The sequence below is a fragment of the Oryctolagus cuniculus genome, chromosome 18 (assembly GCF_051225735.1).
Source record: "Oryctolagus cuniculus isolate XC-2025 breed Fujian yellow rabbit chromosome 18, ASM5122573v1, whole genome shotgun sequence".
Lineage (NCBI taxonomy): Eukaryota > Metazoa > Chordata > Mammalia > Lagomorpha > Leporidae > Oryctolagus > Oryctolagus cuniculus.
In genome coordinates this window covers 27,248,525-27,276,003 of record NC_142884.1, presented here as the reverse complement: position 1 = coordinate 27,276,003, position 27,479 = coordinate 27,248,525, and the positions used below count along the sequence as shown (strand labels likewise).

The 27,479-nt window shown below is 40.5% G+C and overlaps 1 protein-coding gene across 14 annotated transcripts in view; it reads left to right on the top strand.

Moving 5' to 3' along the window:
* Nucleotides 1–27,479, top strand: part of DPY19L3 (dpy-19 like C-mannosyltransferase 3) — a 93,021-nt gene that overhangs the window by 35,129 nt on the left and 30,413 nt on the right. For 7 of the 14 annotated variants that reach the window (XR_016224486.1, XM_008274581.5, XM_002721136.6 and 4 more), the window contains 8 exons: nucleotides 2,737–2,860; nucleotides 3,400–3,534; nucleotides 12,536–12,667; nucleotides 20,051–20,152; nucleotides 22,507–22,580; nucleotides 22,754–22,912; nucleotides 25,990–26,112; nucleotides 26,760–26,871. Coding sequence is in view for 12 of the 14 variants with exons in the window: in XM_008274581.5 (XP_008272803.1) it covers nucleotides 2,737–2,860; nucleotides 3,400–3,534; nucleotides 12,536–12,667; nucleotides 20,051–20,152; nucleotides 22,507–22,580; nucleotides 22,754–22,912; nucleotides 25,990–26,112; nucleotides 26,760–26,871 (961 nt within the window). In the remaining 2 variants the exon portion in view is untranslated. The remainder of the gene's footprint in view (nucleotides 1–2,736; nucleotides 2,861–3,399; nucleotides 3,535–12,535; nucleotides 12,668–20,050; nucleotides 20,153–22,506; nucleotides 22,581–22,753; nucleotides 22,913–25,989; nucleotides 26,113–26,759; nucleotides 26,872–27,479) is intronic. The other 7 variants (XR_016224487.1, XM_070061984.2, XM_017350639.4 and 4 more) reach the window with 3 other exon arrangements.

Genomic DNA, 27,479 nt, shown 5'->3' with positions numbered 1-27,479 from the left:
GCCTGGAAGAGGGGCAACCGGGACAGAATCCGGCGCCCCGACCGGGACTAGAACCTGGTGTGCCAGCGCCACAAGGCGGAGGATTAGCCTAGTGAGCCGCGGCGCCGGCCTAGATTAATTTTTTAAAAAATATTTTATTTGCTTTATTTGAAAGACAGAAAGAGAGAGTGACAGACAAGAGATCATCCATCCACTGGTTCACTCCCCAAATGCCCTTAATAACCAGGGCTGGGCCAGGCAAAAGCCCAGGAGCCCAAAGCTCAGTTGGTGTCCACGTGGGTGGTAGGGACCCAAGTACTGGAGCCATCACCTGCTGCCTTCCACAGTGCACATTAGTGGGAAACTAGAATTGGGAGCAGAGCCAGCAAGAACCCAGGCACTTGGATATGGGATGTGGGCTTCCCAAGCAGCATCTTAAGCACTGCATCTAACTCCCACCATAAATATGTCTTTTTTTTTTTTATGAGTTTTTTTAAGTACTCTCACATTGTATCCTGAAGGGCTTTAAGAATATCTTTGGGGCCAGCGCTGTGGCGTAATGGGTAAAGCCACCGCCTGCAGTGCCGACATCCCATATGGGTGCTGGTTCAAGTCTCAGCTGCTCCACTTCCAATCCAGCTCTCTGCTATGGCCTGGGAAAGCAGTACAAGATGGTCCAAGTCCTTGGGCCCCTGCACCCACATAGGAGACCCAGAAGAAGCTCCTGGCTCCTGGCTTTGGATCGGCGCAGCTCCGGCCATTGCAGCCAACTGGGGAGTGAACCAGCGGATGGAAGACCTCTCTCTCTCTCTCCTTCTCTGTCTGTGTAACTGACTTTCTTTTTTTTTTTTTTTTTTCTTTTGACAGGCAGAGTGGACAGTGAGAGAGAGAGACAGAGAGAAAGGTCTTCCTTTGCCGTTGGTTCACCCTCCAATGGCCGCCGCGGCCAGCGCGCTGCGGCTGGCGTACTGCGTTGATCCGAAGGCAGGAGCCAGGCACTTATCCTGGTCTCCCATGGGGTACAGGGCCCAAGCACTTGGGCCATCTTCCACTGCACTCCCTGGCCACAGCAGAGAGCTGGCCTGGAAGAGAGGCAACTGGGACAGAATCCGGTGCCCCGACCGGGACTAGAACCCGGTGTGCCGGCGCCGCAAGGCGGAGGATTAGTCTAGTGAGCCGTGGCGCCGGCCTGTAACTGACTTTCAAATAAATAAATACATCTTTAAAAAAAAAAAGAATATCTTCACCAAAGAGATGTGTGCCACTCTTAAATAGCAAGGCATAAAGTACTAAGAAAATAACACAGAAATTCTTACATTAATTAATATCTACTATTCATAAATATTGGAGCCTTATGAAATGGAATTCTCAAAAACGTATTCAAGGTGTATTGAATTATCTGACCTGCAATGGTAACACCAATATTTGGTAAGATGCTTAAAACTTGAACATAAGTTCTAGTACAGATTTTATTTTGTAATCCTGAACAAATTGGCTTTTTTTTTTTATAATCTTACTGAGTATTTACTATGTGCCAAGCATTTTACAAAATGTTTTAGATGTATTCTTTTGATAACCCTATAGGGTAGATATTATTATCCCCCTTTTGGAGATTAGAGAGTTGACTTTTAAGCGATTACATTGTACGTATATGAGAACTTCAGAAATTTTGTTGGAAAAGGGAAGTAAAAGGTAAATTGATTTTGGTGTAAAACAATTTGGAATCCGGGCTGTTCGTATGGTGCAGAGGGATAAGCCACTGCCGGAGACACCTGTATCCATGTGCACGCTGGATCCAGCTCCCTGCTAACATGCCTGGGAAAGCAGTGGAAGACGACCCTGCCACCCCTGTGGGAGATAAGATGGAGTTGTGGGCTCCTAGCTTTCACCTAGCCATTGTGGCCATTTAGGGAATAAACCAGTACATGCAAGATTGCTCAACTGATCGATCTCTCCCTCCCTCCCTTCTTCCCTCTCTAAATCTGCCTTTCAAATAAATGAATATGTCTTTATTAAAAAAATTGAAATCCATGAATAGTTTTTTTCATCATATACATTTCCATGAATTTTTTGAAGATCCCTTGTGGTGTGTGTATGTGTCTGTGTTTGCTGCATTCCTGCTGCCTAATGTGTGCAGGGTTGATTCTCGGCACTGAGCATACAAAGATAAAAACTATACTTGCTGCCCGGGGCTTTACATTCCAAAGAGGCAAGAAGTCTTTGAAAATTATTTCCAATGGTAAATTTAAGACTCAAATATAAAGCACTAAAGAAATGTAGAGGGGGAGAATACACAACACTGCCTTGTGATATCAATGAAGTTAGAAATAAAAATAGCAAGCAGTTTGGCCTGGTACATTCATGGGTCTGGGAGTCGGGCTGACATGGGCTTGAACAGTCAGTTCTGCCACTTAGCGAAATGCGTATCCGGATCACTCAGATTTTCCCACTGTCAACCTTGTATTATGGAGATGATGATAAGGGCAGTTTTAGTTATTGAGAGCCAGTGGCCAGATTCTGAGTATCCTTTTGTGGGGTACTTCAAAACTTCATGGGAAAATGTAATTTAAGAATGGCTTTATTTTGGTACAAAAAATGTTTTGAAATCCATGTGTGGTATTTTCCGTTCAGACGCATCTTCCCATGATTTTTTTTGAAGTATCTGCAAACTTAATGTATAATTTCTTTCACTTTAGGAAGCCTTTGAGGCAATTATGAAAGTTATCCTTTTGTCTATCTGTGTTTTCTTTTGTGCAGAATAGATACCACAAGAGTTGAGTTTACCATCCCGCTGAGGGAGAACTGGGCACTGCCATTCTTTGCAATTCAGATAGCAGCAGTTACCTATTTCCTGAGACCAAACTTACAGCCTCTTTCTGAAGTAAGTTTTTATAACACTTCATATATTTTCCAATTTCCCAGGTTTATATAAGAAACTGGAAAAAAATGTATGCCTAGTGTCCCAATACATGCAAATAGTTCTTATTCTATGACCAACTTTTTAACTCGAGTTAAATTTTTTTTCTTCTGAGCTCTAGCCTACTTTGCAAAGAAAATGTTTTCATTTTTTGATGTTAAAAATGTACTCTAACATAATCTGCCCTTAAATAGTTGCAGCAAACCCACACACAATTTCTGCAAAACTGTCAGAATTTTTAAGCCATTGCTCTTGAGATGTGACTTAGTGCATTATCGCCTCCATAATAGTGTGGAATACACATACCGTATGTGAGCATTTATATGCAAAGTGTCACTGAAGGATATTTAGAGCTTAAATAACAAATGCAAGGGTTTTCAGAGCAACAGTTTACGGTTTCTTTATTTGGTTTATAGAGATATAGGCTGCTCTTGAGCAAACTTGTCGGCAAGATTTTTTATTACTAGAGGCACGCGCGTTATATAAAGGTTTTCTCTCTACAGAGGCGGACGCTTCTTGCCATTTTCATATCAACTTTTCTCTTTAGTCTGACATGGCAATTTAATCAATTTATGATGCTGATGCAAGCATTAGTGCTGTTCATACTGGACTCCTTGGACATGCTGCCGGCAGTGAAGGTAAGCTTTGCTTTCTTTTCTCATTTTGAGAATTCCATTGGTTAATGTCGCAGAATGTGATGAAAGTGTGCCGATACTAAAGGATAAAGCTCTTCCTTAGCTCTAACGTAAATATGCTGTTGTCAGTTGAGACTGAGTTATTTGTGCAATGCAGCTTGACAGTCTTGACTTTTATTGTGCTTAAAAAATGGATTTGTTTGAGGCGTAAATCCAGATCAATTGTCTTTATTGAGATGGTTTAAATTTTAAAACATAAATGTGCTTTAAATGTAAATGTGTGGCTACAATTGCCTTTTCTTCAGGGAGCTCAGTGGGTATATAGCATTCTTGGTATAGTACTTTATAAAAGTTTCATAGTAACATTTAACCAATATGGGATGTGAATCCTATTGACTAGGCAAAGGTCACACGGGAAATAAGGAAACCCCCATCTGTCTCCCAGTGTGTGCTGCTGTCATTTAATCACATGGGTTTGTTTTATTTGCAGAAATGTATTTTACTGTGTTGTGTACATTTTAAAAATGCCCATACATAATATTCTATAGTAGCGGTAACTTAGGTATTTTCTAAGTAAAATAAAATATTATCTCTAAACATAAGGCAGCAAGATAGCCCAACATAGAATTACAGTCAGCTATTCCATATCATAGGAGATGCAATAAACTTTGAAAACTGAGACTGAATTAAGAAACATTAAACTCAGTTACCAAATATACCTTGTCCACTGAGTCACAAGATTAGCATAGGTACTATAGAACATGCCAGTCTGTGTAAGAAATTGCCCCATCTACAGGGAATTCACTATCCAGGTTGGAAAATAGATATTGACAACTAGAACAACTAGAGAAATTATAGCTGTCAACTTGTAGTAATGATAAGGGCTAGAAGTCTAGAAGAGAAGTTCTTTTTAGGCAAAAAAGATTTCCAGGAGCGGAGAGACTAGAACTGGGCCACAAAGGAGGAGAGCAGAAATTGGGTCGAGTGTGACACGGCAGGATAGGTCAGTAAAATAGATACGGAAGTAGATACGGTGAGTTTTGCACATTTTATTAATGTTTCTGCAGGTGTGAGGCACTGGCCATCCACAGACTGCTGGTGAAATATAAATCCTTGTCTGCAGTGTAGCTTGACAGTAGGTATCAGAAGCCTTTCACCAGCACTTCCACCTCTGGAAATCTATGCCAAGGAAATTACCAACCGTGTTCCTTTCAGTTGTGTTAAAATAAGGAAATCTGAAAATGACTCAAGTCAGTAGCAGTAGGCTGTAGTTACACACACACACACACACACACACACAAATCATGGAGACTAGAAGGGAGTGGCACAATATTTTTCCAGGTGCTGAATTAAAAAAAAAAAAACTGTCATCCCAGAATCCTATCCACAATGAAACTGCTTCAGGAGTGAAGGGGAAATTAGAGCATCCTCAGTGGAACCAAACTCTCAGAAGCTGTCAGAAACAGACCTGCCCTGTGGAAGAACCATGAGAGGAAGTGACTGAGACAGGAAGGAAGTGATGAGTAAGTTTTTCAAACAAAAATGAGATGAAACAAAAAGGAATTTTTATATACTAAGAAGAAAGCAAAGGCAGTGAAGAAAAGTAAACATGAATAGATGTAACAAGCTTTCGTTCTCTTGAGTTTTCTAAATTTAATGGCCGAGGCAAAATTATAAAATGTGTGACATGGCTCTCAGTGTGTGTAGATTTAAGACAATGTATTATAAGTGGGAAAGGCAAAAGGACTTAAGAGGTAAGTTTTCTGTGTTTTGCTAAGAATAGTAAAATGACCATATGAGTAGACTACATATAATAGGTTATAAATGCATAATACAACACTCAGAAGAACCACTAAAAAATCTGCATGAGGAAATACAAACACTACACATAAACAATAATGGAATTATGAAAATGTTCAAGTAACTCATAGGAAAAAGAAGAGAGAAATGCATTAACAGCCAATGAACAACAGTAACAAAACCCAGTACAATGGCCAATTTAAGACCCAACATATTGGTAATTACATTACAGTAAAAGATCTAAATTCACTAATTAAGAAAAGATGAGCAGAGTGAATAGTGTAACCCAAGTGTTATAAGAAACTCACTTCAAATTTAACAGGAGAGATCAGTTCGGAGTAAAGGAAGGAGAAGGGCACTGTGCAAACATCAACCCAAGGAAGGTAGGAGTGACTGTAATAATAGCAGATAAAGTGGAGGTTAGGCAGAGAAAACTGTCGGATCAGGACATCGTGCAGTAACAAGCTGGTCATTGCACCAGTGAGACGGAGCGACCCTCGATCCGTGTGCACCAGTCAGCAGCACTGCAGCGTGCTCAGTGTGAAGCAGACGCTGACGGACCTGGCAGGAGAAGCAGACGACTCCGCAGTTGTGGGTGGGGACTCACACCCTCCTCTAGCAGTTGATGGAACCATTCTCTCAACGGTTGATGGAGTGCTAAACAAAATCATCAGCTATCTAGAACTCTACAACATTATTCACCAGCACAGATTATATCCTGGACCACGAAACAACAACAAATACAAAAGAATTAACATCATTGAAATTACATGTATTCTTTCCCCACAATGATTGATTTCAAGTTAGAAATCAATATAGAATAGCAGGAAAATATTCAATAATAGGAAATTAAACGTCACCGCTACTAAATAATCCTATGGGTCAAAAAGGAAGCCTTGGAGAACATTGAACTCAATGAAAATGAAAATTAGAGCATGTCAGAATTTGTGGGGGCATGAGGCCAGCGCTGTGGAACAGTGGGTTAAAGCCCTGGCCTGCAGCACCGGCATCCCATATGGGTGCTGGTTCAAGTCCTGGCTGCTCCACTTCTGATCCAGCTCTCTGCTAATGTGCCTGGAAAACAGCGGAGGATGGCCCAAGTCCTTGGGCCCTTGAACCTACATGGGAGACCCAGAAGAAGCTCCTGGCTTCAGATCAGCTTGGCTCTGGCAGCCATTGGGGAGTGAACCTGCAGATGGAAAACCTTTCTCTCTAACTCTTTCAAATAAATAAATCTTAAAAAAAAAAATTGTGGGGCACATCTAAAGCAGTGCTAAGAAGGAAATATCTAACATTAAATGCTTATATTATGGACCAGCACTGTGGCACGGTGGGTAAAGCTGCCACCTGCAATGCTGTATCCCATATGGGTATAGGTTCAAGTCCCAGTTGCTACACTTCCAATCCAGCTCTCTGCTATGGCCTGGGAAAGCAGTAGAAGACGGCCCAAGTCCTTCAGCCCCTGCACCTGGTGTGGGAGACCCATAAGAAGCTCCTGGCTCCTCGCTGCGGATTGGCCCAGCTCCGGCTGTTGTGGCCATTTGGGGAGTGCACTGGCGGATGGAAGACTTCTTTCTCTCTCTCTGCCTCTCTGTAACTCTGCCTTTCAAATAAATTTTTTTAAAAAGTGCTTACATTAGGAGAGAGGAAAAGTCTGAAATCAGAAATCTAAGCTCTCACCTTAAGAAATGGGTGCATATGTGGCCTACTGGTTGAGATGCCACTTGGGATGTCCACTTCCCTTATAGGAGTCCTTGGTTTGTATCCTGGCTTCAATCCTCATTCTGACTTCCTGCTAATGTGAACCCTGGAGGAAGCAGTTGATGGCTGTGGGTTTAGGTCCCTGCCACCCACATGGTGGAGTTGGTTTGAGTTCCTGACTCCTGCTTTGGCGTGGCTCAGCCCTGGCTGTTGCATGCATTTGGGGAATGAACCAGCAGATGTGACCTTGTACTCTATCTTTGTCTCTCTCTGTATCTCCCTCTCTATCTCCATGTCTTTCTCTATGTTCTTCTCAAATAATTGGAAAAGAAAACAAATAGAAAAAGCAGAGTGAGATAAACCCAGTGCAAGTAGAAGGAAGGAAATAATAAAAAGCAAGAATCAATGGAATTGAAGATAAAAGGGTAGAATCAATGAATGAAAAATCTTGTTCTTTGAAGAGATGGATAAAATTACACACCACCTGCAAGACTCTATGATTGCCTGGTGGTGTTAAAATTTTCCGTTTGAGCATACTGTGAGACCAAAGTTCTGAGTCTCTGTGCACTACCTGTATTCTGGCCAGGATAGCATAGTGGTTAAGAACACAAACTCCTAAGTTTGACTTAATTAATACAGCTGTGTCCTTTTGAACACCGCCTGATATTTTTAAATTGTTAAATGTTCACTGTGGTGGTGATGAGGCACATGAGCATGAGCCAGTGAAGAAAATTTCGCTTACTCCATACAGAAGCAGTCTGCTTTTGCTGCCTTGTTTCTATACAGTTCTGTAAAAGAACCTGTGAAGGAACATCAGCGGGACCACTGTTGACCCAGGCCTTCTAACATGCAGTACTGCTCAACCCTGCATTCCTGGCTGCCCACCAGCAGTGTCTCATTTGAACCTAGGATATTACTATGTGTATAAAATTCTACACTTGTTACTAAACAAGCTATGTTTTTTCTAGAAGTGTGCCCACTTGATATAAAGAAGAACTGCTGGCATGAAAAACATAACCCAAATAAAAGCAAACAAACATTTTTTTTGAGAAATGAGTAAAAACATTTACAAGTCAATGAGAAAAGGGAGTGCAGTATACAAATATGAGAACAAATAAAGAATTAAATACTCAGGTGTAAGTTTAGCAAGAAATGTGAACATGTACTCTGAAAACGACAAAATATAAGATGTTAAAAGAGCTAATTAAAATGGAACAATATCCCATATTCATTGATCAGAAGACGTTGTTGGCCGGCGCCGTGGCTCAATAGGCTAATCCTCCACCTAGCGGCGCTGGCACACCGGGTTCTAGTCCTGGTCAAGGCGCCGGATTCTGTCCCGGTTGCCCCTCTTCCAGGCCAGCTCTCTGCTGTGGCCAGGGAGTGCAGTGGAGGATGGCCCAAGTGCTTGGACCCTGCACCCCATGGGAGACCAGGATAAGCGCCTGGCTCCTGCTTTCGGATCAACACGGTGCGCCGGCTGCGGTGGCCACTGGAGGGTGAACCAACAGCAAAGGAAGACCTTTCTCTCTGTCTCTCTCTCTCACTGTCCACTCTGGCTGTAAAAAAAAAAAAAAAGAAGAAGAAGAAGACGACATTGTTGACATGGCGGTACATCCTCAAAATTCACCCAACACAATCCCTTTCTGAATCCTAGGTGGATTTTTTCTTTTTTTTACAGAAATTGAAAAGCTGATTCCAAAATTCATATGAAAACTCAGATGACCCAGAATAACCCAAAAAATCTTGAAAAAGAAGACCAAAGTTGGAAAAATCAACAGAGCTGCAACGTCAGAATAGTATGGTGCTGGCAGTAAGATAAACATAAATCAATGGAATAGAATTAAGAGACCAGAAATAAACTCTCACCAGAAAGAGTTGATTTTCTACAAGTGTGCCAAGATAAATAGAAAAAGAATAATCTTTTCTGTCGCTCCCCCTCTTCGTGGAGGAACGACACAGGACCCTGCGCTGTTCTTTCGTCTGCTCGGCCCTCCCCGGGTTTGCTGCTGGTTCTTCCCGGGTTGGCTGCCGTCCCTCCACCTCCGTGGAAGGGCGGTTCCCCCTGCCACATTCCCCACTTCCGCGGGGGAGCGGCACACCGCCGGCCGGCTCTCTCGGGGGCTGCACAGGTGTTCCCCTTAGATGTTCCTGGTGCATGCCGTCTCTCTCCTCCTTTATAGTCCTCCTCCGCCAATCCTAACTCGGCTGCCCACACGCCGAGTACGCTGCTCTCCTCCAATCAGGAGCAGGATCAGCTCCTGGAGGTCATCACTCAAGTTGGCAAGAGGCAGCTGCGTAGAAGCTGTTTTCTCCTCTCCCAGCACCATATTGTGGGAGAGCAGATGCATAGAATAAGTCTTAATTCCAGTAACTCAGTCCAGTCCGGGTTGCTCCCCACACTTTTCAACAAATGGTACTGGAATAACTTGATATCCACATGCAAAAGAATGAAGTTGGACCTCTTCCTCTCACACTGTACATAATAATTAACCTTTAAATGGCTCATAGACCTGGATATAAGAGCTAAAACTATACAGCTTTTAGGAAAAACAGAAATAACTCTTCATGACCTTTGAACAGTCTATACCTTCTTATATGCAACATCAAAAGCACAGTGATTTTTTAAAAAGTAGATGGAAAATGTTTTTGCCATAATATGTAGAAAGTGTATATTATGAAAGAAGCTACGCATGGGTTTCAGAAATTTTGTTTGCACTGAAACAAATGCATGCTTTTAGTTCCATTTTCTCCAAGACTTCCTGAAAAAGCCTCATATTTGCAAATCATATATCTGATGAGAAACTTCCAGAATATATGAAGAACTCTTACACAACGCATTCAGCAATAAAGTAAGGTCAAAGGATTTGGGTAAACATTTCTGCAAGTAAGATATATAAATGTCCAATAAACACATAAAAAGATGCTTGACATCATTAGCTATCAAAGAAATACAATTCAAACCCACAGTGAGATACCACTTTAAACCCACCTGTGTGGCTAAATTTAGAAAAACAGCAGATGCTGCAAAGGATGTGGAGGAGCTGGCCCTCTCGTATACTGCTGGTGGGACTGTACAATGGTGCAGTTGCTTGGTGGAAAGCAGCATTTCTTCAAATTTTAAACATAGGGTTACCGCGTGATCCAGGAATTTCACTCCCAGATAACTACCCAAAAGAAATGAAAGCTCATTAAAATATGTGTATGTGAATATTCTTAGAAGAATAATTCATGCTCCAAAGGCAAAAGCCACCCAAATACCCATCAACCAAAGAGTGGATAAGCAGAGTGTAAGGTAGCCATACAGTACATAATATCAGTGATACAGAGGAGGGAGGTACTAATGTGAAGCTGGATAGTACTGTTCCAAATAAAAGAAGCCAGTCACATCTCTCTCTATGTTATACTTTTCCATTTATGTGGAGTATCCATTCTGTTGTTTACATTGCATTATAATTCCATTATGCAAATCCAGAGGTAAGAATGTCAGTAGATGCCAGGGCTGGGGGAGGGGAAAATGAGGAGTGACATCTAATGGGCACGAGGTCTCTTTTGAAGTAATGAAAATATCTTTAAAATGAGACTGTGGCAATAGTTGTACAACTCACTGAATATACAAACTGTACACTTGAAGTGGAAGACTTTGATGGTATGTGAATTACATCTTAATAAAGTTCTTACAAAGGAAAAGAAAAAACGCCCTCTCTGACCAATAGTTCTACTTTTAGGAGTTTATCCCAAAGAAATAGGTTCATTCATTCCTCCAATATTTATTGAATGACACTGTTCTAGTGGGCATCTTTTGAACTACTGGGTATATAACAATGAATAAAATAAGTAATCAGATATTAGGGTTTGAAGTTTTTTTTTTAAGATTTATTTATTATTTGAAAGCATTACAGTGAAGGAGAGGCTGAGCAGAGAGAGATCGAGATCTTCCATCCACTGGTTCATTCCCCGAATGGCTGCAACAGCCAGGGCGGCTGAGCCAGGCCAAAGCCAGGAGACAGGGGTTTCATCCAGGTCTCCCATGTGGGTGCAGGGGCACAGGGACTTGGGCCATTTTTCCACTGCTTTCCCAGGTGCATTATCAGGGATCTGGATTGGAAGTGGAGCAGCTGAGACTCGAACTGGCGCCCATATGGGATGTCAGCACTGCAGGTGGAGGCTTTATCCACTAAGGCACAGTGCTGGCCCCAAGTGTGAAGATTTTTAAAGTGATATTCATAATGTGACTTTGGTAATATTGAAACACTAGAAACACCTGAGTGACCTGGTGGCAGCCAAATTCTGGCATGTAGAGGAATGTTGTAATCGCCATTTAAAACGTAAGTTTTCACAGAGCAGTCAGTGATGTGAGCAAACTGTGCTGTAACACAGTGTATAAAGTGCTGCCTGTGAAGCAGCACCCACTCATGTGAACGTAATGGTGTTGGGTTTGACTCCAGAGCCCACCTTCTGTTAATGTTCTCCTGGCTTCGAAATTTGCAGTAAGGTACATTATCGTTATAATCCTAAAAACTATCAGCATCTATCCCCTTGAGTTTCCATGAACATTAAGCCAAAGCACTGGACTGTTGCAGGCCTTTGAAATGCATGGTGTAGGTTTGTTTCCTTTGAAATTAAGAGAACCAAGCCATAGGGAAAATCCAGTTTGCTGCAGAGTAAAACATTTTTGTGTGTGTCAGCATGGGGATGGAATTGTCTGATTTCAAAGAAAATAGGAAAACTAACAGAAAAAGTATCTGCTCTTATTAGGATCTATTTTTCTTTCTTTGTGACATTATTTTTGTGTTCAGTTGGTTATGTCTTGCTTCTTTCAGTGTCAGTCAGGGGTTATCTCTCGCGAGTGTTTATTGTAACCAGGCATTCTCATGCACAATCGCCTTTTGTCCTTTTATCAGGCTCTTGCCAGTTCTGGCACCGTAGGTCACACAGCTGGGTCATGCCAGATTCAGGACTACAGTACAGGTACTGTGGTCTTCAGGGCTCCTGATCTCGGCCACTGCTCCATGCTGTTGTGAACCTGTGAGAACTGCAGAAGGAGCTGTCAGTCATTCTGGGATCAAGCCCACACTCAGACAGCATGAAGCAGTGTATGACCCTGTCCAGTGGGCATAGTATGGAGAAATAGGGAAGAATAAGATAAAGTACTGATTGTTGGAAGAAGATAGTAAATATCAAAGATTTTAAGGGAATATTGAAGATTATAAACTGCACTTGCTAATTCCAAGAATACATTGGTATATACCATTATTTGCTGCTTTTACTTTATATAAACACTTTTCATTTGCCTTTTAACCAAAAAATTTAAAATTTAAAATGTTGTCATCAAAAGGTAAATAAGCAGTTGGTATGTATATGATTAGTTTTTAGATTTGTGTTTCTTGAAGTTGTGTGTGTGTTTTCTGCATTATTTGCAAACTGAGATTTATCCAGCGTGTCACCATGGGGTAATCTCCCAATACAAGCTGTGTAACTATTTAATCTTTGGTCATTGCAGGCAACATGGCTGTATGGTATACAGATAGCAAGTTTACTCTTGGTCTGCATTCTCCAGTTTTTTAATTCCATGATTCTTGGATCATTGCTTATCAGTTTTAACCTTTCGGTGTTAATTGCAAGAAAACTTCAGGTAGGACATTCTTTTTGTCCTTAGTATTACTAAAAGTAGACTTCTTTTTTTAAATTGTATGGTTCATTGGACCTTATTTTTATGCAACATACAAAGGAGAATTTATGACCAAATTCCCACTAAAAACACAAGTAGCATCATTTGATTTGTTCTTTTTTTGTTTTTTTCAAGTGCATGTTATAACATTCCTGTTTGATGCTTTCTGAAGTCACAGGTCATCCTACTGTTTTGACATTTATTATTTCTTTATTTTGATGGCTGACATTTATTAAGCAATTGCTATTGATTATAAAATTGTGCTGATAGGTTTTGTTGATGGACATGCAACTACATTTTTATGGGGTACAACATAATGTTTTGGTTCATGAATACATAGTATAATGACCAAATCAGGGTAATTAGTATATCCATCAATATTTGTATTCATCATTTCTCTGAAATGAGAACATTAAAATGCTCTCTTTTACCTGTTTTAAAATATAAAATGCAGTATTGCTGACTGTAGTCACTCCACTGTGCAATAAAAGACCAGATCTTATTCCTCTTGTGACTACCTTTGTACGCCTGTTGACCAGCCTCTCCCCTCCCCACCCTGTGGTAGCCCCCATTCTACTCTCAACTTCTTTGTGATCTAATTATTTTTACCTTTCACATATGAGTGAGATCATGCAATACTTTTCTGCCTGGCTTATTTTAGTTAAGATAGTCTCCTGGTCCATCCATGTTGTCACAAATTACAGGATTTCATCCACTGTTGGCCAGATAGTATTCCATTATGTATATATGGCACATTCTCTGGATCTCGTAGGACTATGTTGAATAAAAGTAAATGTGAGTATCCTTGTCGTATTCCATATCTTAGAGGAAGAACTTCCAACGTTTCCCCATTCAATATGATAATTAGCTGAGGGTTTGCCATATGCAACCTTTATCATGTTGAGGTATGTTCCTATTATGCCTAATTTATAGAGAGTTTTTATCGTGAAAGTTTTTATCATCCATTGATGGACATTTAGGTTGGTTCCATATCTTGGCTGTTTTGACCAGAGCTGCAGTAAACATGGGGATGCAGTTCTCTTTTCTATAGACTGATTTCCTGTCCTGTGGCTGTATGCCCAGTTGTGAGCTTACTAATTCTTCATTCCATTTTCTTGAGGAGCCTCCATACTGTTTTCCCCAGTAGCTGTCCTAATGGGCATTCCTGCCAACAGTTCCTGAGAGTTCCCCTTTCTCTACGTCACTGCCTGTGTGTGGAATTTTTTGCTTTTTAATAACAGCCATTATCCCTGGGGTTAGGTGATGTCTCCTTGTGCATTCACTTTGCATTTCTCTGATGATTAGTGCTATTGAGCACTTTTTAATCCATCTATTAGCCATTGGTATGTGTTTTTTTTTTCTTTTTATTTTTTATTTATCTTTACCTAGAAACCTTTTATTTAAGATAAACTTCATGCATTTCATATATACAAATTTAGGAACAGTGATTCTTCCCACCCTAACCTTCCCACCTGCACTCCCACCCTTCTTCCTCCTCTCTCTCCTCTTCCCATTCTTATTTTTTACTAAGATCTATTTTCAATTAACTTTCATTTTTATGTCTTTTTAAATGTATTTTTAATATATTTTGAAAGACAGAGACAGAGATCTTTCATCTGCAGATTTATTTCCCATGTGTGTGCAATAGCCAGGGCTGGGCCAGACTTAAACCAGGAGCCTGGAACTCATTCCAAGTCTCCCACCTGAGTAGCAGGGACTAAAGTACTTGAGCAATGGTGCACATTGGCAGGAAGCTAGCATCAGAAGTGGAGTCAGGATTCAAACCCTGGTATTCCTGGATGGGTTGCAGGAGTCCCAAGCAGCATTTGTTTTGTTTTGTTTTTTGTTTTTAAGATTTATTTATTGTAAAGGCAGAGTTACAGAGAGGCAAAGTTAGAGAGAGATGTCTTCCATCCTGTGGTTTACTCTACAAATGGCTGCAACAGCTGAGGTGAGCTGATCCAAAGCCAGGAGCCAGGAACTTCTTCTGGGTCTCCCAAGTGGGTACAGGGGCCCAAGGACTTGGGCCATCTTCTACTGCTTTCCTAGGCCATAGAGAGAGCTGGATCAGAAGTGGAGCAGCCAGGACTCGAACCGGCACCCATATGGGATGCTGGCACTGCTGGCGGTAGCTTTACCCGCTATGCCACAGCGCCAGCCCCCAAGTAGCATCTTAACTGCTCTGCCAACTGCCTACCCTTATGTGTCTTATTTTGAGAAAAATCTGTTCTGGTCTTTAGTCTATTTTTTAATTGAATTATTTGAGTTTTTGGCCATCGAGTTGCTTGAGTTCCTCACCAACTCTGGAGAGATTGTCTCTTCACTGTTTTGCTCTGCAAAAGCTCTTTAGTTTGTTTTAATCCTATTTGTCTATTTGTGTGTTTTATTGCCTGTGATTTGAGATTTTATCTTTAAAAAAAGCTTTTCCCTGACCAGTACCTTGTAGCATTTACCCTAGGGTTTCTTCTAGTAGTTTCTGGTGGGTTAACCCACTGAGTTTCTGTGTAAGAGAGCATGTTGTCTGCAAACAAGGAGTTTGACTTCCTCCCTTCCAGTTTGGATGCGTTTTACCTCTTTCCGTTGACTAAGTGCTTTAGCTGCATCTCCTAGACTGTGTTGAATAAAAATGGTCAATGTGGGCATCCTTGTCTTATTCCTTATCTTAGAGGAAGAACTTTCAACTTTTCCCCATTCGGTATGATAATTAGCTGAGGGTTTGCCATATGCATTCTTTATTGTGTTGAGGTATGTTCTTATATTCCTAACTTGTAGAGAGTTTTTCTTGAAAGGATGTTGAATTTTATCAACTGCCTTTTCTGTATCTATGAGCTTATAATTTTTGTCTTTGATTCTGTTTCTGCGATGTATTATATTTATTGACTGGCATATGTTGAGCTATCTTTGCATCTCTAGGATGAATCCCACTTGATCAAAGTGAATGGTCTTTTTAATTTGCCATGTAACATGATTTGCAAATATTGCGTTGAGGATTTTTACATCTGTATTCCTTTTTTGTGTTCTTTCTCCAGTCTTGGCATCAGGGTGATGCTGACCTTGTAGAGTGAGTTTGGAAGAATTCTTTCCTCTTCAGTTTCTGGAGTAGTTTAAGAGTTGGTGTTAGTTCTTAAATGCTTGGTAGAAGGCAGCAGTGAAGCCATCTGGTCCAGGATGTTCTTTGAAGAGAGACTTTACTACCAATTCAGGCATGCTGCTTATTATATGTCTATCCAGGTTTTCTGTTTCTGAATTATGCAATTTTGGTAGGTTGTGTGTGTCCAGAAATTTATCTATTTCCCTAAATTTTTCAATGAATTGGTATACAGTTGTTCATAGTAGTCTTTTATGATGCTTTATATGTTCATGGTGCCAGTTATTATGTCTCCACTTTCATCTCTGATTATATTTCTTTTTTTTCTTAGTCTATCTAAAGATTTGTTGATTTTTTTTTTCTATTCAAAAACCAGCTCTTTGTTTTATTGACCTTTTGGGTTTGTTTTTTAAATCTTTTATTTGTTTCTACTCAGATATTTATTATTTCTTTCTATCTAACTTGGGGATTGTTTTTTTCTCTAGTTTCTTGAGATGCATCATTAGGTTGTTTGAGATCTTTCTCCTTTTCTGAAGTAGGTATTTATTGCTTCTCTCTTAGAACTGCTTTCATTTTCATTTGTCTTGATATTTTTTAATTTCTCCTTTAATTTCTTTATTGACCTATTGGTTCTTCAGGAGCTTGTTGTTTAATTTCCATATATTTATACAATTTCCAAAATTCTTCCTGTCGTTGATTTCTGGTTTTATTCCACTGTGGTCAGAAAAGATACTTGACATGAGGGTTTTTTTTTACTTTCATTGATGACTTTTGTGGCCTAACCTGTGATATATCTTAGAGAATGTTCCAAGTGTAGTTGAAAAGAAAGTATATTCTTCAGCTATTGGATGAAATGTTCTTTGAATGTCTCTGAGGTCCATTTGCTCTAGAATGCAGTTAAAATCCAGTGTTTCTTTGTTGGTTTTCTGTCTGGAGGAGAGGAGTTCATATCTCCTACTGTCACTATACTGCAGTGTCTCTCCTTTTAGATCTATTCATGTTCACTTTATGTATTTAGGTGTTCTGATTTGCATGCACACATTATATTTATAATTGATCTTGTTGTATCTCTTTAGAAGGGTGTAAGAACTTTATTTTTGTCTTTTTATAATGTTTGACTTTAAGTCTATTTTATCAGACATAAATATAGCTACTCCTGCTCTTTTTTGTCTCTATTGGTATGGGATTTCTTTTTCTGTCCACTCTCAGTCTGTGTATGTCCTTGTAAGTGAAGTGATTATCTCATAGGTAAGCATATACTTGGGTCTTATTTTTTCATCTGTTCAGCTACTCTGTGTCTTTTAATTGGAGAATTTAATCCATTCACATGCAAAGTAATTACTGATAGGCAAAGTCATAGTGTTGTGGAGTTGACCCCTGGCTAGGCTTGGTTCTGGTTCTTGTCTCTGCACAGGATTTCAGGTAGGAGACAAAGTTGTACAGGAAAGCAAGAGTTTTGTTAAGCAAAGGAATATTACATGCTCAGTATGTTAGTGTGGACAAGCAAGAGCGACAAAGAGAGTAAGTGAACAAAAAACACCAAGAAAAAAAAAAAAAGGTTTGGGCCATCCTTTTTTACTGTCAGTAGGCATAGAGGGTAGTGTCTAGGGTGGGACTTAATTGACTATTCAGAAGGGCAGAGTTTGGGATGGGGTATGAATTCTGCCGATTTCCGTGCCCTTTTTGGAGATCTTGGACGTGTCATGGTGTCAGGTGCATGATGGGAGTGGGAGAGCTGGCCGTGGTAATTTTATTTTGATGACCTAAATGTCATCATGGAGACATAACCTGAAGCCATATTGAGTATTTCCAGATGGCACTAGTTCTAAGTTTGCAGCATTATCGAACTTGCAGTTTCTGCTGCATGGCAATGGGGGGCTTGGTACAGTGTAGGCAGTGCACAGAAATGGAGGTTTGGGTGGTGCAGACTCGTCGTGGGTAGCTGGGCTGGCTGCAGCCGACACACCTGCTAGCCAGGGCTTCTGCCTAGGCTGTTTGGAACTATCACATTGCAGACTGTGCGCCACACAGATAGGCTGGGGCGATTGAACCTCAGTTCCTCTTCTCTTAGCTGCTCACCTGCCCACATCATTAGTATTCCCATTTTTTTGTTTTGTTTTCTAGTTGTTTTGCAGATCCTCTGCTGCTTTTTTTTTTTTCTTCTGTCTTCCTTTGTGGTTAAGTGATTTTCTCTGGCAGTCTGCTTTGATTCCTTGCTTTTTATTTTTAGTGTATCTATTTGAGGTTTTTGCTTTGTGGTTACCATGAGGTTTACCTTGTTTTAGTTATAATGAATTATTTTAAAGCTGATAATGTTTATCACAGAGAAAGAAGAAAAACATTCTGCACTTTAACTCCAGTCTCCTCTGCATTTTGAACTTTCGATGTCACAGTTTACACCTTTTTATATTGTTTATCACTTAAGAAGTTATTGTAGCTGTTACTATTTTTGTCTTTTAACCTTCTAACTTAAGATATAAGTAGTTTATACCCTCCACGATTACAGTATTAGAGTATTCTGTTTTTTTCTGGATACTTGTTTACTTATAGGTTTTAAACCTTCCCAGGTTTTTGTATTACACACACGACTTCTCCTCCAGTGCCCAGAACTCCCTTTAGCATTTCTCTTAAGACAGGACACTGGTGGTAATGAATTCCCTCAGCCTTTGTTTGGGATGAAATTCATTATTTCTTAAAGAGTTGGAACCTTTATTTAATTCAATTATTAGGCAAAGCTGCCTGGTCAGATGTCATTGATTTAAAGTTGAAGTAAAGGGAACTGTGCTTTTCTGTGTGTGAACTCAAGATTGAGCAGAGCCTGCTGCCTGCAGGAGTGTGTGCGCAGCTCCAGCTGTGCACCTGCTGTTCTTGGATGCAGTGCCACTGTTCTTCCCCAGCCTTCCATACTGTTACTGAACATTCCCTCTGTTTTGAGTTAACGTCTTAAAACCTTCAGAAATAATTGCACATTTCCTAAGGTATTGTAAAGCCCTGTGAAAATACTGAACTGATCTTTTGGTTTTACTATATAATTACATTTCTTAAATTTACATGAGATTTGAGAGTTTGTTTCTCCTTAACATTGTCACAAAGCCCATTTTCTTTTGCACATGCTGTAAGTATTTCTGTCTTAAGCCATTGTGTTTTTTTCTTCGAGAAGAAATCCCTTTTTTAAAAGATTTATTTGTTTATTTATTCATTCATTCATTTGCCTGGTTTATGGTTTGAAAGACAAAGGGACAGAGAGACAGAGAAAGAATTTTATGCTGCTGGGCTGTTCTCTCTCTCTCTTTCTCTCTCTCTCTCTCTCTCTCTGTGTGTCAGACACACACACAGCACCTGCCCTTTATTAGTCTTTTGAGAGAGCAGTGCTGTGGACACACTGTAACAAAGATATTTTTGAAAACCAGGCTTTTAGTCGTCTATTAAGAACAACAGTTCTTATTCATCCTTTTAACCTTAGTTATAAATAAATACCTCTCAAACTTGGATGCTTTTGATGTTATATTGAGTAGGTATAGAAAGGGCACAGTTTACTTTTTGTGCTGATAGATCTTTTATTTGAATTATAGCTATGTCTGTGATCTGTGATGTAGTGGATAAACGCTATACTGATCTGCTCAGTTCGCACACCTCATACCTTCCAAGCGGTAGACCCCAATACCTGGTCACGAAGGTCTTTTTAGAAGCGCTGTGGCACAGTGTGTTAAGCTGCTGCTTGTGGCACCAGCATCCCATATGGGCGCCAGTTTGTGTCCTGGCTGCTCCACTTCTGATCCAGCTCCCTGCTAATGTGCCTGGGAAAGCAGTGGAGGATGGCTCAAGTGTTTGGGCCCCTGCACCCATGTGGGAGACCTGTAGGAAGCTCCAGGCTCCTGACTTTGGCCCAGCTCAGACATTTGCAACCATCTGGGGAGTAAACTATCGGATGGAGGATTTCTCTTTCTCACTCCCTCTCTCTTTCTGCCTCTGCCTCTCTGTAACTCTGCTTTTCTAATAAATAAATGAATCTTTAAAAAATAAATATAAAAGAAAAAGAGTAGGACACATTTCCTCATCTTATTGAGCTCAACATTAAGGGATTCATTTAATCCTGGAGAATTACTAATATTAAGACTAACGAATAGAAGGTTATGTTTTCCATATACGTATTTCCTGTATATTGTGTGATCCAGTGCTTAAAATCCTCAGGCAATTTCATTTTGTTTATGAAGTTATACAAAAAATTTAAGAATTAAAACAGCTCTTTTAATTTCTAGAAAAACCTGAAAACTGGAAGCTTCCTTAATAGGATTGGGAAACTTTTGTTACATTTATTTATAGTTTTATGCTTAACACTTTTTCTCAACAACATTATTAAGGTAAGTTAACAAATCGGCATTTTAATATATTAATTTTAAAATTTTTAATATGTTTTTAAACTTACTTAGAGCCTTGGAGATAGGTTTTGAAACTTTAAATTTTAAAGGAATTTTTGCTTTATACAGCACATAGCATTACTTAACAGTTACCAGTTTTGCTGAACAGGCTCAGTTTTAACTTTGTGTTGATAAAAAGGGTTAATCTGTTCATTTCATTCACTGATTTCTGTTGATTCTTCTTTAGTATGTTCTGCCTTGAACTCACCTTTTAAGTTCAACTTTTTAAGAGCTCAACTTTAGAAGCATCAAGTAAAGATATCACTAAATTTTGAATATTTTACTTCTAGAAATAGCTTTCCCGCTATGGTGCTAAAAAAGCAGATGGCATGGTTCTTGGGCTCAGTTGATGAGTAACTGGCCTTCCCATCTGATTTCTGCTGTGGAAAGCACCATGGTCATTCTCGGGAGTTCTTCAACATTTAACTGACCGAAGAGTGGTGCCCGTCCAGCAGAGTAACACTTGTGGTCACAGCTTATATATCCCATAGCTCTGCTGGAAGTGCCCTGCTGGAGAGTTTAGTTTGAACATGCTTTCTGATGTTTTCACTGGCTTTTTTTTTTCTTTTAAATAATAGACCTTCCTTAGGGTATATAGGTCTTGAACTGTGGAGTCCCATTTGTGTGTGTGTGTGTTTTTTGTTTTTTTTTTTGTTTTGTTTTGTTTTGTTTTGTTTTTGACAGGCAAAGTGGACAGTGAGAGAGAGAGACAGAGAGAAAGGTCTTCCTTTTGCCATTGGTTCACCCTCCAATGGCCGCCGCGGCCAGCGCACTGCGCTGATCCGAAGCTGGGAGCCAGGTGCTTCTCCTGGTCTCCCATGGGGTGCAGGGCCCAAGCACTTGGGCCATCCTCCACTGCACTCCCGGGCCACAGCAGAGAGCTGGCCTGGAAGAGGGGCAACCGGGACAGAATCCAGTGCCCCGACCGGGACTAGAACCCAGTGTGCCGGCGCCGCTAGGTGGAGGATTAGCCTATTGAGCCGCAGCGCCGGCCCCCATTTATTTTTATGCTGGAGCAAAACTACAACAAATTTTTCAGATGATTTTGCCCCTTCTGGAAGACTGGGGTCAGGATGGCAGTCATCGGCAAAGCAGACTCCTTCTCCCTAAGAGAGTGTCGGTCCCTGTTCTGATCATAGCCGTGGAAGCTGGGAAGACCCCTCCCTCAGCCAGCCACGCCTGCATTCTTACACTCTGTTCCCCTCAGTACTGACCTGAGACTAAGAGAGTGTCGGTCCCTGTTCTGATCATAGCCATCAAAGATGGGAAGACCCCTCCCTCAGCCAGCCACACCTGCATCCTTGCACTCCGTTCCCCTCTGTACAAACCTGTGCAGGGCCTCCTTCTGCCCACCTGACATTGTATTTCAGTGATCTGTTCTTGGGTTAAACCAGTGGAAGGCTGCTGTGTGGACCACCTATTTCTGACTCCACAAACAACATCTGTTGGATTTCATTTGATGTTTTGCCGGTGACCTGCCATGAGAGGAATTAGAAAAAATGAAATGCCTTACTGTTTTTACTGTAGCCACAGGAAACATTTCTTGAGTCCCAGTTCTAGAACTGAGGATATCCTCAGAGCCACTGGTTTGTTTGACTCTTACAACCCTATGAGTAACATAAATTCTTTTGTTTCCCTCTTTGCATTTGCTTGTGGAATGCATAAGAACAGATTTGTGGCCCATCTTTAATAAGCATATTTTGTGTATTAGCCTCAGTTCTGGCTTCATCTTTTTTTTTTTTTTTTGTCTTCATTTTCTTCCAATGTAATTTCTTTCCATGGCTGACCTAATGGATTGCTATAAGCTCTACATTTAAAATTGTATTAATTAAAATTATAATCACTACCGAGCACTGGCATTTGTTCACCTCTTAGAGGGCTACTGCTGCTGTCTTGAACTGTCTTTGAGTGAAACAGCCACCGGTTTTATCTGTAGACCCAAATCTCCAAAGCCAAACAAGGCTGAGGGGGCTCCATTCCCATTCCCATTTCAGGTCAGAGTAGTGTAGGTTTTCTCTCTGTCCCAGAAGCCAAAAAGGCTCATCTTTTACCTGTTTTGCATATTGAATAAATGCAGAAGAGCTTGAATAGAGGGTTGTGCTTTTAGAACGGGGATGAAGGAAGAGGGGATTTGAAAGTCCCTGCTTTAGAATTCTTCAGTCCTGAGCACTGCTGTGCACTTGTTCCCTGTACCCACACCCCTGAAACTGGACACTGAACGTACGTACTCAATGGGAAATTACCAGGAAACTGTGCCGAAGGCACTAATGGCTTTTTTTTTTCTCTCCCTTCTATAGAAAATCCTTAATCTGAGGTCAGATGAACATATATTTAAATTTCTGAAGGCAAAATTTGGGTTTGGAGCAACAAGGTATGACTGAATTGAACATCTGCTTGCTGTTGGATATTAAATCAGCAGGGATTTTAAAGCTTAAGTCGTCATTGTGCCTTCAACTATTAGTTGAAGACTCGTTTTGGGGGAAAATACAGTGTAGCTTCCACGCCTTGTGTGAATTTACGATTTTGCCTTCCCTGTGTTCCTAGGGATTTCGATGCAAATCTGTATCTGTGTGAAGAAGCCTTTGGCCTCCTGCCTTTGAATACATTCGAAAGGCTTTCCGATACTCTGCTTTTTTATGCCTACATATTTGTTCTGTCCATCACGGTGATTGCAGCATTGATTGTTGCCTTTCATAATCTCAGGTATGGCATATTTCAGAAATTTAACACCCACTTTAATGAACTTTTCATATGATGGAGATTTTTTTTGAAGCTGAAAAGCAAAATATCAAACACTGAGCGGAGAAGTGTTGTTTATCTGAGAGGGAAGACTCTGCTCTCAGTAGCTAAGAGACAGCCAAGAGCAGTGACCACCACACACACTTGTCTGGCTTAAGCATTGGCTTGTACTCTTGGCAACAATGTGATCTTTGAGCCAGTTGTGTTACCTTTTGGGATTTCCTTTTCCTTCTCTGTAGATTGAGAATCCTAAAAGTATTTATTCTAGCCTCTTCTGAGAAGTAAAAATAAATTGACCAACATAACATACTCACAAAAGGGTCTCATGCCTGGGATATTTTACAGATGTTAGCTGTCCTTAGCTAGTGTTGCTGTTGACCCTTGAGCTTCTATTTTGTTTCCATTAGGCCTTTCCTGTGGTTTTCTACCTTCCTCTAGCTGCCTTTTTTATATCTCATGATCAAGAGTTAATTAGTGTTCATTTGTTTTCTTGCATTTTGTTTCAGGGTCATAACATTGGAATGGACCATAAATATTACTATCTAATAAAAGTTTTAATTAATAACTCCCAATTTGTAAACCACATGTCTGCCAGTCTAGTTAAAAAAAAAAAAAATCAGAATAGAAAGGCTTTCTTAAAACTCGTAGAATGCCTACCCATCAAGCTGATGGGGTGTTTTGCATTTACTATCCATGTTAAATTGAAAGAAAATTAAGTGTAAGAAGTTGAAGCTACCATCATTTGTGAAAACTTAATGAAGCTCACAAGGAACCCCTTCTGTATCGGTTGCTTGCCAGTTAAGGTGCTGGTGAACCATGATTCACAGCCACGAGAGAGCTGTCGCTAAAATGAGTCCCAATCACTTGAGGTGTTTTATGATTATGAAGAATGAAGCAACACTGAACCATGAAAATATTTCACTGACTATAAACTATTTTAGTATCTTTCGGCAGTGTTCTTTTATACCTAAGCCAAGATAAAACTTAGGCCTGTGAAAATGGATGGAAATTACTCTAGACAGCATAATTTACTGGTGTTCCAGACGCCCCAGGTGTCGACAGCGCTCCGGAGTGCCTGGGAAGCAGGAAGCTCAGTTGGCCCGCGGTGTCTGTGTGAAGTCTCTGCCCTGCTCAGGGTGGTGAATCAGCCATCCCTGGAAGCTGACTTGTGTAGAATTAGAGGTAAAGATTTCAGAGCAGCTTCCTCACCAGGTAGGGGTATTAGGACTTCTTAGAGGAAATACACTACATTAAAGAACTGTAGTATCAAACTGTGAATTAAGTTTTAAGTAATTTGAAGGACATTTTGTTAGTGCCAAATATTTAAAGTATCTCTGCCTGTCTAGTACTCAGAAGGATGATACTGTTAGGTGCATACAACAGCATTAGTGTGAAGGATGAACTAATAGGAGTAACATGATTCATATTTGTGGGATTAATAAAAACCTCCTGTCTTGGCTGGGGAGGAGGGAGCTTCTGCAGGATCCTGCCAGGTGTCAAGGGGAGGCAAGAGCATGTGTGTCTGTCTGGAGTGATCTTGTAGTGTCAGTATAGAAGCCAGTGTTCAGGTTGTGATAGTTAACAGATAAGTAAGGGTTACTGCCAACGGTGAGAATTGCCTTTAGAGTATCATTTTACTTTCTTTGTGAATCTACAGTGATTGAAAGGAGGGTTTCTGAGAAATAGAAGTTCTCCAGTTACCCAGAGAAGCATCACACATACCCAGTCCTGTTGAGTGTATGAGGGATGAATAGATCCTTAGGAAAACATTCTTTTTCTCTTAAACTTGCAGCCCTTACTGTTTTATTTTCCCCTCCACAACAAATGATGCAGCATCTGAGCTCGCTCATCGGTCTTGTCACTAACATGGAGCCAGCCAGCCAGCATGTGCTTCCCAATGTGCTACCTTAGAGTAGATCAGATCCCCATGAACTGCTCTTGCAGAAAAAGAAAAATGAACTTGACTCTAAGCAACTTTGCAATCCAATTACAAGTTTACAAGAAGGACATGGAAGTGGAGGAGTGTGTTACCACCACTGTAAGGAGACAGCTGAATCCAGAAGGGGAACTACGGGTCAGGTGTTTATGTTCCCTCAAACTGTTCACGTCTTCTAACTTGGAGGGAATTTAAAGAGCTCCATGAATGCCACATCGTGTGCGAGCTGTGGACCTGGAGTCCGAGAGGCCACCCAGAGATCCCATGTGCTGCCAGCAGGGAACACAGCGTGCACTGGTGTTGGGGTCATGGAAGAATTCATGTCAGTTTTATTGGCTGTAATAACTTTAATGTAGCTGTCTTTTAATAAAAGTCATCTGTGGAACATACAGTTTGTAGAGATTATTGGTAAGTTAAAAGTTTGTGGTTCTTTGTAAAAAATTTGCAAATACTGATAATAACTTGTAAAACATCTTTAAAGATCTCTTAGGTGTCACTGATTTCAAAAGGATCTTTCGGCTATTTCTTAATTTAAAGAACTGAAACACTTACATGTAATGAAAATCTGAATTTTTATTATGCTAGTTACTAGTATATTGTGACACAAAGCCTCATAAATTCACTATGAAGGCTGCTTAATTTCATCTTAAGTAAATAATACATTCTTCAATAAGGCATAAATTTTCTTATATCTTCTTTTTAAAAGAGATTTAGCTGAATTAAGATTATTTATACAGCCGGCGCCGTGGCTCACTAGGCTAATCCTCCACCTTGTGGCGCCGGCACCCCGGGTTCTAGTCCCGGTCGGGGTGCCGGATTCTGTCCCGGTTGCCCCTCTTCCAGTCCAGCTCTCTGCTGTGGCCCGGGAGTGCAGTGGAGGATGGCCCAAGTGCTTGGGCCCTGCACCCCATGGGAGACCAGGAGAAGCACCTGGCTCCTGCCATCGGATCAGCGCGGTGCGCCGGCCACGGCAGCCATTGGAGGGTGAACCAATGGCAAAAGGAAGACCTTTCTCTCTGTCTCTCTCTCTCACTGTCCACTCTGCCTGTCAAAAAAAAAAAAAAGATTATTTATACAGCTTTAATTTTATATGTTTGTATTTCAGTGATTCTACAAACCAGCAATCCATGGGTAAAACGGGAAAATGCACAGTGGACCTGAAACCAGAAACTGCATACAATTTAATCCATACCATTCTGTTTGGATTCTTGGCATTGAGTACAATGAGGTATTTTTGTCATATCCTTTTATTTGATTTACTTTTTAATTCCACCACTCTTTACTTGATATTAGTTAGCAGTAAAATTTGGAAACAATCATTTTCTTAAATATTATGGCCCCTATAAAATTGTCTTATACTATCTTCTCCAACTGAAAAATATTACCTGCAGTTAGTTTTTTTCCCCAGTTACAGATGTTCCTCTTTTTTTTTTTTTTTTAAGATTTTTATTTATTTATTCGAGAGGTAGAGTTACAGACAGTGAGAGAGACAGAGAGAAAGGTCTTCCGGTTCACTCCCCAAATGGCTGCCATGGCCAGAGCTGCCCCAGTCTGAAGCCAGGAGCTAGATGCTTCTTCCCAAGTGGGTGCAGAAGCCCGGGGACTTGGGCCATCTTTCACTGCTTTCCCAGGCCATAGCAGAGAGCTGGATTGGAAGAGGAGCAGCCGGGACTAGAACCGGTGCTCATTGGCATGCTATGGCGCTGGCCCCAGTTCCCCTATCTCTTACTTATGTGATAGATCCCAGTAGGCAGTGGAAGTAATAGTGAACCCTTTGATGAATGCTCTCTGTATGATGTTAAGTGAGGTTTCGTAAGGCTGGCTTTGCAGCGTTCCCGACACTGGGTTGATGCACTCTTGTCTCTGTCCTTGCAGAATGAAGTACCTCTGGACGTCACACATGTGTGTATTCGCCTCCTTTGGCTTGTGCAGCCCCGAGATATGGGAGTTACTTTTAAAGTCAGTCCATCTTTACAACCCAAAGAGGGTCAGTGCTATTCCTTTTTCTTCTAAATTAAAAAAAAAAATTTATTTATTTGAAAGGCAGAGTTAGAGTAAGAGATCTATCTTCTGCCTGCTGATTCACTCCCAAATGGGTGCAGTGGGTCAGGACTGAACCAGGCTGAAGCCAGGAGCCAGGAACTCTATCTAGGTCTCCCATGTGGATGCAGGGACCCAAGTACTTGGGACATGCTCCACTACTTTCCCACGCACTTTAGCAGGAGCTGGATTGGAATTGGAGCTGCTGGAACACAAACGTACTCATATGGGATGCCAGCATTGTAGGCAGTGACTTCACTGACTATTCACCAGCCCCTAATTTTTATGATTTTTAACATTTCTTGTACTAATTCTCTGGTTTTCCATAGTTAGTCATATATCAGTCTCAACAAAATGGATAGTAAAATTTGAAGCTAAAACTAGATAACTGATTCATTGAAATTTTATAAGGAATTATTTTTAAATAAGTTTTTAAAATAATTATTTTAAATAATTTAAATACTTAAATTATTTTATTTAAATTATTTTAAATATTTAAGTATTTAAATATTTACGATATTTTTAAATAAATATTTTTTAAATAACTTTAAAAAT